The sequence below is a fragment of the Syngnathus typhle genome, linkage group LG7 (genome assembly GCF_033458585.1).
Source record: "Syngnathus typhle isolate RoL2023-S1 ecotype Sweden linkage group LG7, RoL_Styp_1.0, whole genome shotgun sequence".
In the NCBI taxonomy this organism is placed as follows: Eukaryota; Metazoa; Chordata; class Actinopteri; order Syngnathiformes; family Syngnathidae; genus Syngnathus; species Syngnathus typhle.
This window is the reverse complement of record NC_083744.1, coordinates 9,040,841-9,060,510: the sequence shown is the minus strand read 5'-3', so window position 1 is coordinate 9,060,510 and position 19,670 is coordinate 9,040,841. Positions and strand designations below refer to the sequence as shown.

The 19,670-nt window shown below is 40.4% G+C and overlaps 1 protein-coding gene across 26 annotated transcripts in view; it reads left to right on the top strand.

Annotated features, from left to right (window-relative positions):
- mical3a (microtubule associated monooxygenase, calponin and LIM domain containing 3a) overlaps positions 1-19,670 on the top strand; it is a 60,227-nt gene that overhangs the window by 10,715 nt on the left and 29,842 nt on the right. For 14 of the 26 annotated variants that reach the window (XM_061284060.1, XM_061284087.1, XM_061284061.1 and 11 more), the window contains 25 exons: positions 4,969-5,379; positions 5,816-6,023; positions 6,146-6,262; positions 6,359-6,460; positions 7,118-7,273; positions 7,559-7,659; positions 9,242-9,499; positions 9,574-9,689; positions 10,017-10,143; positions 10,515-10,608; positions 10,725-10,754; positions 11,719-11,866; positions 13,085-13,281; positions 13,385-13,503; positions 13,584-13,646; positions 13,939-14,115; positions 14,730-14,825; positions 15,053-15,136; positions 16,295-16,396; positions 16,731-16,793; positions 16,935-17,048; positions 17,222-17,326; positions 17,493-17,606; positions 18,019-18,111; positions 19,534-19,641. In XM_061284060.1, coding sequence (XP_061140044.1) covers positions 5,101-5,379; positions 5,816-6,023; positions 6,146-6,262; positions 6,359-6,460; positions 7,118-7,273; positions 7,559-7,659; positions 9,242-9,499; positions 9,574-9,689; positions 10,017-10,143; positions 10,515-10,608; positions 10,725-10,754; positions 11,719-11,866; positions 13,085-13,281; positions 13,385-13,503; positions 13,584-13,646; positions 13,939-14,115; positions 14,730-14,825; positions 15,053-15,136; positions 16,295-16,396; positions 16,731-16,793; positions 16,935-17,048; positions 17,222-17,326; positions 17,493-17,606; positions 18,019-18,111; positions 19,534-19,641 — 3,171 coding nt within the window. In that variant the 5' untranslated portion in view covers positions 4,969-5,100. Of the gene's footprint in view, positions 1-4,968; positions 5,380-5,815; positions 6,024-6,145; positions 6,263-6,358; positions 6,461-7,117; positions 7,274-7,558; positions 7,660-9,241; positions 9,500-9,573; positions 9,690-10,016; positions 10,144-10,514; positions 10,609-10,724; positions 10,755-11,718; positions 11,867-13,084; positions 13,282-13,384; positions 13,504-13,583; positions 13,647-13,938; positions 14,116-14,729; positions 14,826-15,052; positions 15,137-16,294; positions 16,397-16,730; positions 16,794-16,934; positions 17,049-17,221; positions 17,327-17,492; positions 17,607-18,018; positions 18,112-19,533; positions 19,642-19,670 lie in introns of those variants that run through there. The other 12 variants (XM_061284085.1, XM_061284062.1, XM_061284066.1 and 9 more) reach the window with 12 other exon arrangements.

Sequence of the window (19,670 nt, the reverse complement as noted above, 5' to 3'; positions counted from 1 at the left end):
TGTTTTCATGACACAATACTTCGGGCCAGTTTGAATTTAGAAATTTGGTCCATATATAAGGCGCACCGGACTATAAGGCGCACTGTTGGTCTTTGAGAAAATTTTAGGTTTTTAGGTGCGTTGTCATTTTAAGTAACCCTTGCATATGCTGTACAACTTTAGTTGTTTCAGAAAGATAAATTCATCAACTTCAAAAGTGTGTAATTGTGGCCAACGGGAATGTGCACGGTGCCTGCAAATGTGACCTTGTGGAGCCTCCCAGACCATTGTTTATGACACAAGACGTGCTCTGACATGGTGCTTCCTCTGAGTTATTGTCATATTTAGACTTACAGAACGCTCCTTGAAAATGCATGGGTGGAAAACATATTTGCAGTGCTTGGTTCACCTTTTCACAGTGTAATCCAAAACTCAGAAGACCCTGATCACTATTTGTAGGCTTCATGTCACATCGTGTCATGTTTCACGCCAAAACACAAAACAAAATCTACACAGTGTTCTGTGGAAATGACAAGACACGTGCTGCTTACTGCTTTTTCTACCCTGTCATAATACTCAGCTGAAAAGCACATTTTTAATCAGTACATTTATTAAAAAATGCAATAATAATTAATAATAATAACAGCACTGCTAACGGTATTTGTGGCGGTATCAACATTTTTTAATTGATCTGTAGCTCTTGCGCTGGATTTACATCACAGCGATTTCCCATGCATGCAGGTTAAAGGTAGGACATTAAGTTGAACACAATTCTCAGAGTAGACCAATGAGTGTTTACATTTTGCTAGTAAGCTGACCCTTGAACGCTGTAATAGAGCTCTCCTGTTTTGCTTTTCCTACTGTGAGTGATGAATGATACTGATTGTCTGGAACTAAGCATGCACTATTCAGAACGTTGCACTGTATGCACCATTTGGATATGTTATATTATTCCTTGTATTGCTTTAAGAACCTCTTCTTACCTCTTGTTGCATTTCCAGATCATGCTCTCTTATTTACTGCCCAACATGAGTTTCTCTAAATCTGGAGTGTATATATCGGCTACGTAGGGATGACATAAACAATCAATGCAAGCATGTGTAGAATGCCCTTGTGGGATAATGATGCTCTTGGTAAGTTTATACCGCAAGGGTTAGCAGTACTTTATAAGTGCTAATTGAATGTGGAGGTCTTGGAGCAGCTGGTTACTTTGCGCGACAGTCTTGCTGATGAAAACAAATCCTGTCAACAGTATTACTGATATTTATATACCTGCCTGTTGTGGTCTTCAGGTTTCACTGATCGTATTATATATCTGGCCTGGTACCCTGTTGGCTTAGAATGTAAGATTCTCCAGCCGCCATTTGGCTAAAGAATGTGGCTTGTGACTGAAGGAGCTCGTTCCATTTTCCAGGCCTGCATAGATGATGAAGGTATCTTTAACCTGAGTGGACCACCCTCTTTTTTGTATGTTTGGTGCAGATCTTTGCATAAAATTATGGATGCTGTAGCGTTGTTTTACCAATGTGCATTGTTAAACGACCCTTTATTAGTTGATAGTTAATCCGAAAGCCCTGTCAAATTGTATTTTAGTTTTTTTTTTTTTAATCTTTAAAGTTGTTATGGCCTTTAACTGAAGGCAATTTCCACTCAAAATATACGTTTTTTTTAATCAAGTGTAGCATTTCTCCAGCAGAGATAATAAAAATCATTTTTTGTATCTGACAGTCTACAAACGGATGTTGTTGTTTGAGCAGCTTGCTTCGCCTACGCACCAGATTAGGGATAGCAATTGGTGATGTGATGGGATTATGGCATCTACCAAACCATCATTTTTTGTCCTTTCAAACAAGTTGATTGCATCAGACACATTCACATTTTCAGATATGTGTTCAAGGAATATAGTATATTCCCTTCATGTTTTAGAAATGTATCAACTTCCTTCATATGTTGATATAAATCTCCTGTATTGATGAAATGGGTTCTCAGATGATCTGTGACGTGAAACGATTTGGTCTGAATTGCGTTGGTAATCTCAAGCATGTGGCCATTGCAATACATATCTCAATACTAGTGGTGCGCTGACAGTTCAGCCACCAACGATTTTTGTGAAACAGTCTGTGATGGGCAAACGTACACAATGGAAAATATTCCACCTTGATGTGACTGGTGTCTTTGCATGCGCTCATCTGTGTTTACGTGATGCACTGACTTGGTCAACCGCTTTTATGTGGGCATATTCTTTTCAACAAACTGCACTTTTATTTTGTTTTAATCTCAAGATCTTGAACAATTGTAAAGAATGTTCTTGAAATGAAGTCATCAGTGTGGAAAATTCACTATGTATCTTTGTCCATTTTCAATTAATTTTAAAGGACTAATCTAAACATTGATTCGTTGATTGTAAGTGTAAATTCATCTCTAGAATCGACACTGTGTTTCTTGATTGGTAAGCTTTGAATTGTCAGTTTATGAATTCTATTTCATTTTTGCTTATTTCATTTGAATCTCTCCATAGTCACTCCAACTTTGTAGCCTTTTCCATGTTGCTGCTACTTTTTTTCTTTTTCTTCAAACACAGACTGAACACGGCTTTGTCTTGGTTGCATATAGTCTTACATTTCACATCCTAGTTCAGTGGTAAGATTGGAGTGTGCGGGTAACTGGATCCATGACATTGTGCCATAGCAGTGTTTGCAATGAGCTAATGCAAATGAGCAACACAGCAATCAACATGCATGGAAGATAGGGAATAAGCAGTTTGTGCTATTGATAGTAGCAGGCCAGAGCGTCAGCGTTCCAGCATACTTGCTCCATTCCTTTTGTGGTTCAGTCATTTTGGGCTGCATAGTTGCCATGCTTGCACATAAACTTCGAATGAAGGCTGAATACAGCAATTTTCCTCATGAGGAAGATGGATGGATGGATGGATCCCGAGGACGCAACAGGCTTCTAGAAAAGGCTGCCACTCACAACGGCGCCACAAAGAAACCCAATAAGTGCAAAAGTTAAAAGTCATCAAAACAAAGCAACAAAGACATTAACAAAGGAAAAAGTAACAGCATGTGAGAGGCCTAAATATTGTAAATGATGTTAATGATACCGAGGTCCGCCACACAGCCGCCCTCAATACCCGGAAGAACACCCCAAAACACACAACAGGCCTCCACAGGGTCCTCACAGGGAAGCTGCTGGAAACTGTTGTCCAGAATGATCACTTAACTGTATTGGTGTGATATTGCTGCGCATACTCCATCAGCGTGGCAACAAATGATGTTTTGGATTTAAAAAATAAACCAATGCAATTTAGCAATTAGAAGGTGCTAAGTCATTCTGAGATTGTAGAAGTGGAAAAGAATTCTGATAATGTCCAAAATGACAAAGCTGATAAATGGCTTGTTTGATTTAGTGGGTCGTGTGGTTGTTTAGTAAAATGATTCAACAAAGTGTCGTTAGCTATAACGTCAGATGTTTATGTGACTAAACCCTTGGCATGGGGCGAAGGTGCAGTCTGTTTCACTGCGCTTTTCTTGCATGTACTGCTCATGCGGCCACACGGCGGAGACATTGTTACCCCAATAACACAAAACAACATCAAGTATTTTTTCCAGGTTGTATGCGTAGCTTGATGAGTAACTGCATATTGCAATGATAGAAATGGGACATATCAATAAGAAAGTAGCCGTCATGGACTATTGATAGGCTGAAAAAATGAGTTTTCTGCTCGAGTTTATTATTATATGACCACTTGGTCGCCATTTGTTTGTCAGACAAGAAAGAAGAAGCCTGTTCTTACCATGGTGACCTACAACAAGTGCTGAATAAATAAACCACTCCCAAACTCTACATTAGTAGTTCAACTATTACTTGAACTAACAATTGGGTGTAGCCTTGCACAAATGTCATGTCCTTAATTGTCTTCTACAAGGTGCCCTGTTGTACCCAGTGTTTAGAGGGAAAGTATTCTTTTTTCTCTTGCAATTCTACCGTTGGATGACTGGCAAAGGAAAAAAGTCACAATAGAACACTTTATCTCCAGGGTGCCTGCAGTGCATAGGCCTGGCAGGACACAATGCCATTTAAGGATATGTGCCAATGCGCACAGTAAGCCCAGTCATTCCAGCTATTTTGAAACTGTGGTAGTGGGTAAACAATTTAGTTCAGCATTACTTTATTTGTGTTTTTAGAGTGCCATCCCAAACCTTCATTGCCTTCAGGTATTCCTCATATTGATCTCATCTTTATTTGGATTTTTATTTATACCTTAATGATAAGTATTTTGTTAAATATATATTTTTTCTAGCCAGACTAACATATGTAATTGTGCAACACGCGCAAGTGGTTTATTGACATTTTATTTTTAGACTAAAGCACCATGAATCAGGAAAACAAGCTACATTTGTGTTTTCTATTATTTATTTTAATCACCATCTTGCAATTCAAAGTTTAGTATATTTTCAAAACCCTTGTGGGTGGTACGTCCACTCCGAGCCAGAGAAGAGGGGTTTTGCAAAGTCACATCTGTATCAGGAGCTTCTTATGTGGGGTGGCCCAAAATTAACATTGATTGTTTGTCTTACCAGCTGATTTAGTTGTGAAGGTTCCTTGAGGTTTACACAAAGTAAAGTTCATCAGTAATGTCTGATCAGAAATAAGTCTTCCCAGGAGATGTTATAATTGCAAGATGGCTTATGGTCTTTAGTTGGTGGATGTAATAACCAGATGTCCCATTAACATTTTCCATACCGAGTTTTTTTTCCCCACCCAGCTAGATAGAGCACAAATTCACCAAATCACACGCAATGCATCAAGAATACAATGTTATGTTCCTGTTTGTATTGGATTTACTAATGTTTAATTTATCTGGCTACTGGAAGGTTTACCAAGGCTGTTTCCTTGTTTTTCTTGACTCAAGCATGAGATTTTGGTTCATGCACTCCTACACATTGGAAATTTCATTCCGTTTATTTCTTTTTCTTTTCCTGACAGAATGAGAACGCCTGAGGCCGGGGGTTAGAACCTTCCACTGGAGAGAGAAACTGAAATCATACAGGGCTGAAGTTGGACCCAGAGACCCCTGTTGGGGTGTGAAGGGCCCTATCAGCCTTGTGTGTCTGGACCATGGGGGATGGAGGCATCAATGCAACTGGAAGAGAAGGAGTCAACCAGTCCCATGTCCTGTTTGACAAATTTGTCCAGGCAACCACATGCAAGGGAACACTCAAGGCCTTCCAGGACCTGTGCGATCTCCTGGAAGTCAAGCCCACAGAGTACAGAGTGTTTTACCACAGACTCAAATCCAAGCTCAACTACTGGAAGGCCAAAGCACTTTGGGCTAAGCTAGACAAGAGGGCCAGCCAGAAAGAGTATAAGAAAGGCCGTGCCTGTACCAACTCAAAGGTACCGCTCATATTTTAATCATCACTGGCTGATGTACTAATTGTTAACAAACCATTGAATACCCGGGCGTTCTTTCTCAGCATCAGATTTGTCTAGATTGTTTTTCAATTCGTCACCTTTCTTATGACTAAAAAACAGCTAAACAATAATTAAGCAATATCACGCAAGTAGGATTGATGGTCATTGTTTTCCAGAGTAAAAGCAGATGTGTACAAATGTCTTCATTTGCTTAAACACAAAAGATAAATCAGTCTGCTTTCATGAAAGATGAGAGAAATGCGGGTATTACTTTTGCGAGCCTGAAATCAGAAAGTTTAGACAATCGTTAGTCAAGACTCTAAAAGATGACTTGATTATCAAAATATGAGACAATTAATTTGATAATCAATTTGCTGTCGATTAATGTATTAATTTTGATACTTCTATTTGGCACTAGTGTCTCATCATTGGTGCCGGACCATGTGGCTTACGAACAGCCATCGAGCTCGCCTTCCTGGGTGCTAAAGTAGTCCTGTTGGAGAAGAGGGATGCCTTCTCCAGGAACAATGTCCTACACCTTTGGCCCTTTACCATTCAGGACCTCAGGGGCCTTGGGGCCAAGAAGTTCTATGGAAAATTCTGCGCCGGTGCAATTGATCATATCAGTAAGTTGCCTAGAGCGCAATGTGACTGTCCACTCAGGTTTTGAAGTATTTGATGACTTTGCCTTTCATTAATAATTTGTTGACTCGTGTCTGTAGGAGTGATTATGTCATTGTTTTTGTAGGTATTCGTCAACTTCAGCTCATGCTGCTCAAAGTGGCTCTCCTCCTGGGCATTGAAATTCATGTCAACGCAGAGTTCAAAGGGCTTATTGAACCTCCTGAGGACCAGGAGAGTGAAAGTGGGTCAAACTTCATATAAATGAAAAGTGCTTTGGATGAACAACTTTTCTTTAATCTTGTGTTTCTATGTGATTGCACATTGTGTGTGTTCACAGGGATAGGCTGGAGGGCAGAGGTCCACCCCAGGACACACCCTGTCAACGAGTTGGAGTTTGATGTAATCATTGGTGCAGATGGAAGAAGAAACACGCTGCCAGGCAAGTTGTTGTCTTCTTTTACTTCAGCCTTGAGCATAGGCATGTTAAACAAGTTAGAAAACAAAAATGGCAACATTATTCTTGGTTCATTGGTGCTCATTTTCAAACCTGTTGTGAACACCTCATCTTCATTTCATACATCCCCTCAATTTGTACATTTTGTTGCTGCATACTGTAATTTGCTGACGTCCGGCCATATCCTGCTTTCTTCAGATTTGGTCAGTTTCACTTTTTTTTCACAAATGTCTTTATCAGTCAGTCCCTACCTGGGTCTGTTAAAGTTTGTCTGTCATTTAAAGTTTTCAAAATCGCTTTGCCGTCATGGAATATCAATGACTCAAGGAACATGCCATTTTGTTGGTTTCCAAAATAGTAATGGTTTTGGAGGGACAAGGATTCTGCCACTTTACAGTGCTAATTGAATAATCAAAGTAGTCTTTTTTTTCTTGTTGTTGTTTGTGATTGATAATAAGTCAAAGTCTGCTTTATTGTCAATTTCTTCACATGCCAAGACACACAAAGAAATCGAAATTACGTTCCCACTATCCCACGGTGACAAGACATAAGTGTCTGATAATATGAAATAAGAAAAATAGTACAATTTATATAATAGAAGGTTATTTCACCTCTAAAATTCTAATCTGCTTTGTCATCTAGGGTTTCGACGGAAGGAGTTCCGCGGCAAACTTGCAATCGCCATTACGGCAAATTTCATCAATAGGAACACGACAGCGGAGGCTAAGGTTGAAGAAATCAGCGGAGTGGCCTTCATCTTCAATCAGAAGTTTTTTCAAGACCTCAGAGAAGCGACAGGTGTGAAGTGCAGAAAATTTGCAATTTTGCAGAGTAGAACACAATAACTTGATATTGATTGTCAGACCTTCGGCTCTCAGTCATCACCCTCCCTAATTTGTCAGTCCAATTATAAAGCTTTGATACCAGTTTTGTCCACAGTTTTGCTGACATGGCGATGTTCCCGTAGCTCTGTGTCGTATAATTGCCTCTATTGTCCTCCGCCGAAGGCATAGTAGTCTGCTGCTGCAATGGGGAAACATTCTGTGTTTGGTATCTAACACTCCTTTCAATTGGTTATTTTAGGTATTGATCTTGAAAACATTGTCTACTACAAGGATGACACGCACTACTTTGTGATGACTGCCAAAAAACAAAGCCTGCTGGAGAAAGGAGTCATTCTGCATGTGAGTGATCAAAAAGCAGTTTGCGTGTGTGTGTGCCTGTGTTTGTGTGTTTCTGATGGACACTTGCCGAATATCATTAATGGTCTAGTAGACAGTAGCTTCACGCACGTCCAGGCTGACACCGATTTATTGTTTCAGTCCTCTCTGTTTTCCCTAACAGCCTAATGGTCTAAGCAAGCCAACTATGGCCAGGATTCAGACTTAGTCTTTGTTCCCCTTGCGATACAGATGTTTTCTTTCCTCTCCCTGAGTCACTTCCACAGGAAAGCACAAAAAGACTTCATCCGCATTCCTATACAAACATTACTCAAGGTGTGTCACAGCTATGTTCTGGTGTTTTGGTCGTAAACCACTTAAAAGGTGTGTTTGCCATTCTGCTTAAAATCTTTTTGGGAGTAAATACAAGCATGGCAGAGGTAACTGTAAAAATACACAACCACTTAAAAGAAGTGGAAGCATAACTCATTTTCTACAAAGTTAACTGCCCTCTGCTTCACGGAAAGGAAGAAAAGGGAAGAGGGAAAATGTTGGCAGGAGAGAAGCGAGGCCACATAATTCCGTCAGACTATATCAACTGACAACCTCGGCCGCTCCCCCCCTTCCACCAGTTCCAGCCTGGCATTCGACACCCTGAGAGCTCGAAGCCCAGAGAATGTACCCCTTACCGCCCGGAATGAGAACAGGTCACTCCCAAAGCATGCAGTGATTTGATGCTACATGTTTGAGAGACTTGTGAAGAGCACTTCATCCAACACGCAAACGCTCAAAATGCTGAGTTGCACTGTGATTTATGACAGCCACTGAATTTGTGTGTGTTTAAGAGGTGAGCTGTGATATTCAGGGGTCATTTCCTAATGTCCCATGCAATTTCGTACTCATTTTCCCTTTTACCATGCAATGCACTTTCCACAATTTCCCCCCAATATTTTGTATGTCTGAATTCATGACCTTTGAAATTGTTCAGTCCACATTGAGATTGACACTCCTGGTAATCCTGACATAACTGGGACTGCAATGTTTTTGTGCAGTAAAGCATCTCAACATACTGATCATGTTACTACTTGCTGTGGTTTTCATTCCATGGTAGGCAGTAAAACCTGCAATACCCACAATATTGTGTTGAATCATTGATGGAGACCATTGGTACAGTTCACGAACAACAATTGGTTACATTTCAATCGCTATCATAGCTAAATTACATTTTCCAGAACCTCAGCTGAATTCTTGTATAAAGCATGGCATATCAAACTTTGAAATACATTGGCACAATGGTCACAGCTACAATTGGTTGAGGCGGTAGATACTTTTACTCGTAAATAAAGAGGACACAAACATTCCAATGTAACTCCAAGTGGGTCACACTTGGTGGGTATTACTCTGCAGATGATACAGTTTTACGAAATTGTATGTTATGGCATGTGGTAGCATGAGGCGGTATCTGCAGGCCATAGGTGTACCACCAGGAAGTCCCATGTTGCTGTTTTTCAGGTTTTTCTTTTTCTTATCACCCTGGAGGAAAATTCAGAGTTTCTGTTATTTAAGAGTCATAATTGACTACTTCCTTTTATCGTTACTCTCGTAGGACTATGCGGACACAGAGCTGCTGCTTTCCAGAGCAAATGTGGATCAGGTAGCCCTCTTGTCTTACGCCCGTGAGGCGGCCGATTTCTCAACCAACCACCAGCTTCCCGCAATGGATTTTGCCATCAACCACTACGGCCAACCCGATGTCGCCATGTTTGACTTTACCTGCATGTATGCATCGGAGAGTGCCGCCATGGTGCGCCAGCGCCATGGCCACAAACTACTGGTGGCGTTAGTAGGAGACAGCCTATTGGAGGTGAGTGCTCTTCACAATGTTGTATTTGCTGTTCTGTGGCCATATTTGGTAGCTAAATGCGCTGCTGTCTCCAGCCCTTTTGGCCAATGGGTACTGGCATTGCCCGAGGTTTCCTGGCAGCGATGGACTCTGGCTGGATGGTGAAGAGTTGGGCTCAGGGAAAACAGCCTTTAGAAGTGCTCTCTGAGAGGTGGGCGTGTATATACACTGATGCAGCCACACCAAACTCAACGTTCTCACATTCTTCTTTAAACACACCTCTCTAATCTTGAGTGGTTTAGTCAGACATGTGCCCATTTGTGATTTGAACCCTCACTCACATTTTTCTTATTGATATTAGTATAAGTGGGTCTAAATGGAATGTGACTCTTCAGCAGCTGTGTGCGTGCTTATATAACAGGTTTTATATGGAGTTAATATGGCCGCTTTTCAAAGTTAAGTCTTACTTGAAATAATCCATGTATTGGATTAGTAATCAAGTTGACCAGTTGTTTTGAAACGTCTGCTTTTTACTCAGGGAGAGTATTTATCGTCTACTGCCCCAGACCACGCCAGAAAATGTCAGCAAGAACTTCAGTCAATACAGCGTGGATCCCACTACACGTTACCCCAATATTAGCCTTAACTTCCTCAAACCTAGCCAGGTGAGTCTGTCAACAAACACATATCTTTACTTTATTGTTTACCAAAAAGACACTATCCACAAAATTTTACTTTACTACTTAGTTAAGACTCAAAAAAGTTGTTTCCGAGCACAATCTACAAGTCAAAATTGGTATTTTGTGCCTCAAACAAATTAAAACTGTGAATATGGCAAAATGCAGAGCTGCCAAATGTTACACAAACCCCTAAACGCTAACTTAGTATGCCCCTAACGCTTTATGATTGTTCTGAATATTAAAATAAAATGGTATCAAGTGTCGATAGTCAATTTGTTGTGCAATTCACCTTAGTTCTCACGGCTTCTAACTGACTTCTTAATCAATGCAACGTTTGTAAAATGATTCATTTGCAGGTAAGGCACCTCATAGACACAGGAGAGTCGGCAGAGATGCGCATAGAAAGAGAGAATGTGATCAACTCATCAACACCAAAGTTGACCAGGAATGGTTTGTATTTTCTTCACCTTGTCTATGCATACAAATACACAATTCAATTTCATAATTCATGAGTAAAGGATTCTTCTCCAAAGTAATGATGTAATGCTGGCCTATTTCCACTGTAGACAATTGTCTGCTTGAAAAGCAGTTGCAAGGTAACACAAACCCAAATGCATGGTATTGTTGAATAGTTCTAACAAATTTGTGGTTTTCTACTTTATGCTCAAAGACTAGCAATGTTGTAACTGCTGGAACATGAAAATAATTTTGCGTCATACTAACTAATCATTGACTCATTACATTACATTCAACTTTCATTCATTCACACGTTCAACAAGGATTTGAGTTCTGCATCCTCTCCTAACCTTTTCATTTTCATCCCATGTCATCTTTATGGCTGTGAGCATTTGACCCCTCATGGTTCATTACGTTTCCTGAATTTTGATGAACTGGTTTATACTGGCACCAACGTGGCTTATAAAGCTATGGATGATGAAGCCTTTACGAGTAATGAGTCTCTGCACAGCCTCAGCCTGACTGATAAGATTTTAGTCCAGCAGGAGATGCATTATATGGTTAAAATTATCTGGACACCTTGTGATGACACTATTGGCACTTTGAAAGAACATGCTGATCGTTTACACCACAAAAAGATGTATCACAGCTTCCACCTAGGGATGGCAGAAGAATGTATCACATTATAAGTATTTCATACCAGTCTATTGATGATTATTTATTTTAATCAAAATAAGACAAACACAAACTGGAAGAAAGCAATTATCCAGAGAAAATCGAAATATCATTTAGAAAAACGGAATGTACTATGTACACTGATGTTGTGTAATGTTGCGCAATGTTCACGTTCATGCTCCCACAGCACTGCTGTAAATGATGATGTAAAGATGCTACCTGAATGCGTTAGTACAGTTACAAATGCATGTTATTTAAAAAAAAAAAAAAGTGATGTAGGCGAAATCCTAATTGTCGTAGTACATGCATTGTTTAATTAAGAGGTGTGTCCAATTACATTTTCCATATGGCGTTTGTGCAGTGCTAGGCAAAAATGGTTGTCATCCATGTCAAGGGATAATGCAATACTGTATTCTCCTGTCTTTTCAGAATCCATCGCTCGGTCCAGTAAACTTCTCAATTGGTGCCAGAGACAAACAGAAGGATACAAAAATGTTTGCGTCAAAGACCTCACCATGTCATGGAAGAGCGGCCTCGCCTTGTGTGCGCTCATCCACCGATACAGGCCAGATCTCATGTGAGTATCTGAATTGCGCAAATGCCCAAACCAAGTATAGCAACTTGGTACAGCGTAAATTTTTTTTTACCACACTTCTAATTATGTAGTCTCCCCAGTTTAAATTGGTTTGGGGTGACCGGCCTGTTGTGTTTTTGCATAATTCTGTTGTCTGGTTTGGACCTAGCCTTTTTTGTTATGCATCAGTAATGAGGTGACAGACACGACTCATAATGGACTCCTTGAGAGTGCATTCCTCCTTAATGGCATTCACACGCACATGCATGCATGTGCTCATAGAGCTATGATGTTCGTTCAGTGGTCTCTCGAGGCAGCATAGGAGTTAACAAAAGTTTTTAGTGTCGTCACAGCCGCTTCAGGGTTGGGAGTTTGAATGTTACATTTACACTGTGTAAAAGGATGTCAAATGAGGTTTGAGAGGCTGCATTCAGTGCTTGATTGAATGTACTCTTTCTAAATGGTAAAAAATGGAGAGAACTGTGTGCCACGCAAAACATATGGATTGCATTATCCTCAGCAGAATCTGTATTTTGCCTATTTTATTTACAAAAAGAGAGGCCAAGAACAGGAGAGCTTTGATTTGTACCCAAAATCCCAGTTCTGTTATTTTGGGTGCGTTTGGAAATATTCTCAGAATGCGCTGCTTCAGACTGACATGCCAAGACTCAGCATAGTTCAAATGTGCCATTTGGTTTTTCAGAAATCCCCAAACAAAGAAGTACCGGAACCCATTGCATTAGGCAGCTGGAAAGAGATTGCTGATTGTTTTATAACATTAGACTGCATTCGTAAATTAATTGGAGGGGAGCACGTTCTTCCTCTCTGAATACACACTCGCTCTCTGAGTGGTATGAGTGGGTGAGAGTGAATTTCCGGACGCTGCTGTCTTGTTTGCAGTAACTTATGACAAAGCCTCAGCTTTGAAATACTAGTATTTTTCTTTTCATCTTAAAATTGTTTACCTTAACTAGAATCCCACAATGCATTGTGGCCACGGATAGAATCCAACTGTTTCGATAAGATTCAACATTTCTCCGTAAATTGTATAAGGGAGTTCTTTTTGTTCAGGCAAGTAAAAAAATATTTGCCTGTACCTCAAATTATTGCTCACAATTTGTGACAAAAATTGCCCAAGCAGTGCCTAGTATCTTGACACTGTGTGTTTCAGTTTTATCAACTTTTATCATTGTTGTTGTTTTCCCTTTTCACCACCCACAGTGACTTTGACACTCTGGATGAGCGAGACCAGGAAAAGAACAACCAGTTGGGCTTTGACGTGGCCGAGCGAGAATTTGGCATCTCACCGTGCATGACTGGCAAGGAGATGTCGTCTGTGGTGGAGCCTGACAAACTTTCAATGGTCATGTACCTCAGTCAGTTCTATGAGATGTTTAAGGACACACTGCCACCTGGAGGTGAGAATGAGATTGTACTGATATGTCAGCATTTAGAATGGAATCATCTATAATCCCGCGTGTGTGCGTGTCAGCATTTTATTATCATTGTCTTATGTTTCAGATAAACAAAATCTGAGTCCAGAAGACAAGGCTGCTCTTATGGCAAGCACCAAATCGCCTATCTCCTTCTTTAGTAAACTTGGACAGAGCATAGCAATCTCAAGGAAACGTAACCCCAAGGTCAGAGTTGCAACCTAAGAATCTAAATATTAAATAGATGTTGTTACAGCTGGAGTAATAGCATGATATTTTATCAACAGGACAAAAAGGAGAAGGAGGTTGACAGTTTGGGGAAGAGGAGAAAAACCAGCCAGTCTGAAGATGTGAGTTCTTATAAAGCATGTGGATGGATGGATGGAACATTAACATTAACATTGCTCACACCCAATATTCATGCAAATCTTGTAAAAAGGGGAACGAGAAAATTTAAATGTGATATTTAATGGGCCTTGTGGTGAGTTTTTGGGTACCGCGAACTCCAGTGAATTTGGGATGAAAAGAAAATTCTGCAGATGCATGATTTTATTTTATTTTGCAGGGGTCTAAATAAAAAAAGATTAAAGATACTGTGTAGTTCATGAGAAAAACAAAACTAATGTTTAATTTATTTCCCAGGAGGAAGCATCTAAGGCTAGTCGGGCGGACAGACCGGCTGTTCCTGCACTCCTGTCAGAGAGGAAGACGGACTCTACTGCTGGAGGGAACAACAATAAAGTCAAGGTTATGGCTACCCAGCTGCTTGCCAAATTTGAGGAAAATGCTCCCCAGCAGGGTTCAGGACTGAAAAGACAGGTATGTACACTACAGTTTGTGTAATTTTGTTTTTCATTCCCATGTCAAATATTTTGCTCAAACAGTGAGACCAGACGTTTGTCTCATGAGGAGGGTGTAGGCGCTTGCTTTAATGAGATGCGGTCCGGAACGGACATTGGTCAGGCAGACTATTGTTCCTGCTCCATGTAGGCGACCTCACCGTGCTGGACTCTTGCTTGAGCCTTGAGCCTTCGTGTGGACGAGTGTTATAGCTACACTGGGCAGCATTGTTGAAGCAGAAAGAACGACTCTTAACCCTTCAGGCTCTTTTAGAATAATACATAATGTACAGTACGTCAAAAACTGCCTATTGTGCAACAAAGCGGCTGTCTCTAATGTCAGTTTATTGAAATGTTCCTTTAACTATTCCACTTGTCAATGTGTATTATGATGGTTATGGCTCTTTTAGCATGGTCCTGCCACAGCTGTTGTTTTCTTAGTTTTGAACACATAATGGATGTTCCATCCATCCATCACTTCTTTGTGTGTTTCTCTTCCCTGTTCACCTTCCATCATGGTTTGTTCCATGATGGCTTGCATGCCTTTTTACGCCATTGCCGACCACTATTCCTCATCTTTACACAACCACAAAGGGGGACTCTTTGCCCAATCTGGACTGTATCTTGCACCCATCACCACCAAAACCCCTCGAGCCAATCCGCCTAGCACCTGTACCAGCTTGGAGAAAGGTAAAAAAGTGACCTTCCCTTTCCCTGTAGAGATTCCCAGCGACTCATCAACTAACGATGTTCAGCATCATCAAATTTGATTTGAACTTGTGTGAGTCCCTAATTAACATTGCAAATCTCTGGTATTACTCACAGAACTACTAAAGATGATATAGGATACTTGCTGTGTGGTGTTAAAAAAAAGGTGTGAGCATTTTTCCCCCCTTGCTTCTCCTGTCCTGGTTCAGAAACGCACACAGCAGCAGGAGCAGCTGAGCATTCGCTACCAAGAAAAGATCAAGTGTCAGACGCTGCCCAACAGAGGGGAGCAGGTATGATTAGTGATGCTCCCCGAGTAGTACTCCATCATTCCAACCCTTTCTAATCCTCAAAGGTCCAGTTTCACCTTGTCCGAGATATGCTGGGGGGTATCAATATTTCATTTTTGCTCAAGATTAAAATGTGGTAAACTGATGTAATTTTCCCCTGTTTTCCACACAATAATCAAATGATATATTTTGGTTTAAACATTTTAATCATAACATATGCAACTAATGTACAGTACATGTTCAAATTATCCACCCATCCAATTAAAGTAAATCCAAATATTTATTAGTGCAGTGAATGGATTTGCAAAACTAAGTAGGAATGTAGTTTGTATAGTCATCCACCGGGCAGTTTATATTTTGCAGCATCTTCCACAAACTAGACTACGGCAATGGAAAACTAATTATGCCATATCGTCAAGAGCAACTATAAACGTTCCAGCACATTATTTATTGAACAAAATCACACTGGCGCCAAAATTCCATGCCGCCCTCGAAGCCCCATTTTCACTCCTTACTTCAAAAGATCCAATAACTAACATCTGTCAACATTTAATGCCAAGAATTTAGTTACCATTAACGTAAAATGGCACAATAATGGAAAAGAGCAATATGTCTACAATATAGTATCCAGTGGAATCAAAGTTTTTTGGGGGGGATTTTCATTTTTTCGTATTGCTGCTGCTGTTAGTGTGTGTGCGTGTGCATGTTATGAATGTGCTAAAACTAATCAATAGCTTTGGTATCCAGCTCCCCACTGAAATAATTTGTTTGTGATGAGTTGTTAGTTGGTGTAATTCCTTTTGAAATGGTATTGATGAAAAATAAGAAACTGATTTGGTCCACTAGACTAGTGATGCTCGATACCCTTTTTTTTTTCCGGACCGATGCTGTTGCAAGTATTCACTCTTGATTACTCAATACTGATATTGAGGACTAATACCTCTAGTACCTTACTTAATGTCAGATTGTATTGTTTTTTAAAGTAAGTTGTTGCTTTTGGTTCTTGATTTAACTGGCTGGTATCTGCATTCTTCACAAGTACCCGATACCTTGAAACAAAAATGCTATCGGCCCTGTTAGGTATCTGGTATCGGTATTCACCCATCCCTAATCTAGACGTCATCGCCTTGATGCTAAATCTGCTGTTCCTCGTCCCTCAAGGCCAGAAGTGTTGCTGACCAAGCAGCCAGCTCAGGCTGCCCAAAGAAAACCATTCTCCTTTCTTCCTCCTACTCCACTTCTTCGCTCTCTCTCCACACCGAGGTGACACACATTCTGCTGCGTTTGTCCATTTGTACTTGCCTATCTCGGCCCATCTACTTTACCCTGACTCGCTTTCAACCTGTTGATGCCTGTTGTTAGTTTGAAACATGACCTCTCTTCCTGTGTAATTCTAGAATAGTGCTCTCATGCTTTCTTTCCTGTCATCATACATTATTTTTTACAACATTAGCGTAAATGTGTAGGGATTTGGCAGAACCATTCATAATCAAGCACAAGGGTGCCGTACACCGAAATAACATGCACAGCTCTTTTCTTTAGACTATTTCTGCTTAAGCCAAAATGTTCATCCAGCCAAATTATCTTTGCCTTCAAGCATTTGGATGTCACTCCAGATGAAGAGGAGCTTGAATACTACGAGAAGCCCGTGAATTGCGGGGTAAAAGGACTGCTTGGATACTCACATTTTCATATTTTCTTCGACCTGTCATGGCACGAATATTATTTGCGTAGTATTGACTAAGCTACATGGCTACTTGTATGCCAATGATGTCGAGTTTTAATGGCGTTTCCTGCGTAGGAGTCGAAGCCTTTGCATCTAAATGATCCAGGACCTATCCATGTGCCTAGTATACAGGAGAGGGCTGACCGCCTTTTCTCCAAGTTTAAGGGAAAAAATGATAAGCCACCCAAGGTGAACACTTTGCATGGCTGTGCTGTGACTATCAAACGTGGTATTCAATTGTAGGATACCAATTATTCAAATTGGGAATGCTCATGCCCAACCTTTTTGATACTAATGTCTTACAGTCTAGTAGTTGCACATTCTAATCATCTAATTTCCCCTTTTGAACTTTATCTATGAAGCCCAAGAAAAAGCCGTCCCGTTTCTTTTTAGAGCAGTGGTACTTGGCCCGAGGAATCACTGAGCACTCAAGCTCGTCGCTCTCCTCTTCTGAAACTTGTAGAAAGGTCAGCTTTTTAGTGTAACCTCATTGAAACGAATGTCGAACAATTATATGTATTCTAACACAAATAACATAGTTTTTGCTTTTGTAACCATTTTCTATAATCATTCAAAATAATGTTCCTGATTTGAAACGTACATTTGGTTATTGGTTAATGTATTCTCCTGCAGAAACCAGCAAAGTCTTTGTGTTCAGCTGTCCCAATGCCCTTATATATGCTTAGTATTCAGGAAAGGGCCGAGGAACTTGCTTCTCAGTTGGAGGGCAAGTCAACTGGACCCAAGGTGAAACGTCATTATTTACTACTTTGATCATTTTTTATCTTTTCAGTTCTTGATGCGCATTGACACATTTTGTGGAATGGTTTCTGGGGGACAATTCCCGTCTTGCTCCTGACTAAATGGACACAGTGTATCAGGAATTATCTAAAATTGGTTAGACATGCACGTCATTATTGTTACTGTTGTCTTCTTCTTTTGAAATGTCACTTTTTCTGTACTGCTGAGAACATAAATGCAGTCTCTTGGTGCTTAAATAAGACTACATTATAGAGAAACAAATATTGTTCCAGTTGCAGAGCACGCTATACAGGCTAACAATCTGGGACCTAATCAGGTCCAAGATTAATCTTCACTACTAATTGACTACTTAAACAAAAATGTGTTCATTCTTCCCCCAATTGTCATGGAACCTAAGAAAAAACCCTCAGGTTTTTTCATGGAACAGTGGCACCTGGCCCGAACCCAAAGTGCCTCTGATTCTTCTCTTTCTTCTGACGCCTTGAGACAGGTAGCGTCTTTTTGGCTTTGAAAAATAAATGCAGTGTATTGACGCTAACACACACTATACCCCGTGTTCATCCAGGAAAGTCTTACTTCTTCAAGTGCTTCTGATATGTAGTAACTAATTTATAACATTAGATTTTCACGTTTGCTTCGGTCTATAATGATCTAATATTGTGCAGTTCTGTTGCAGCCATTTTTGTATGCGAGTGTGCGTGCATGTGCGTGAGTTTTGACTGAAAAGATCAAAATAATATTGCTTTAAACTCTTGAAAGTTTCATTTAACCCTTAAAAAAAGCCTGGCAGCATCGCAACATGACAAGTGGCACAGACAAGAACATCCACACATTGTACTGATAACATCAATGGTTGAAAAGTGCTTTTTACTGCACGCAAGTCTGCCTGCATTTGGTGTGCATCTTCATCAGGGTTCAAAAGCCTCAGCATACTCGCTGTCCCTGGACTGAGATATCATCCCACGTGCAAAACTCTGGGATTTTCCTTCTGAAAGGAGGGGGTTTAGGAGCGAGCAGGTTGAGAGGGATCATTGATCATCCTCATCCTTAGCAGATAGAAAAAGGTTCACACACTATCATTCTCAAGAAGTTCTTTGGACAACTTTACTGAGTGAGCTGTCTCCCCTTGAGGGCTATAATGCCTTTCTTTAAGGACATGCTAATGTTGATGAACTGGGAACCTCGTTCCTTTTGCTTGACTTCAAACGAGACCTGAACCTCGATTTTACACCCTTCGATTTCATGCGACTTTCTGTCTGACCCAATTTTTGTCGTCGTTGCATTTCTTTCATAAAATGTCAACAGACTTTGATGTGTGTGAGAATTCACGGTGACAGACGGCAAAAGGAGCCCTTGGGCTGCCCCAACAACATGACCGATCTAAATTAATGTAGCAAATGACCCCTTCGGCTCCCTAAAAACATGCCTTTCCAAAGAACAAGACTTTTTATACAACGTGCTTTTGGGGTTAATGCGTATTATTTTCTTACGATACTTAAAATGTTTTTTTCAGTTGAAGTCCTAGACCGAACCTTCTCTTCATCTTAACTTACTTTTTGATTGGTGGTAGTTTAGTCACTGTTAACTTGGGGTGTATGATGGTGTCAGTTGGTTAAAGTCAAGTCTGAAACTAATTGGTAACATAACTACAGATACCAGCCGTAAGTGGGATTCCACGTGAAAACATTTTGTGATTCCAAATCAATTGCTCATTCCCGTCCTTAGTGAATTTGTTTTAGTCCTAAATTGCAGCAGGGCCTTTACTTTGTTGGTGACATTTCCCCGAATGACGCCAATGCTTGCATGTACCCATTTTTGTGTTCCTTCCTTCTCATCTGCATCCCCTTTTTATGTTGTCTTTTCATTTTCCTGCATCACTTTCTTCTGTTTCTCCCTGTAATACTTTTCATAGCACTATGTAAGGATGTACACAGGGGGAGTTAGCTCATTGGCTGAGCAGTTAGCCAATCAGCTTCAGTCGCAGGATGAGCCCAAACGATTACCTGAGAAAAGAGATTTGGTAAGCAATCAATGGCATGTGACCGCATT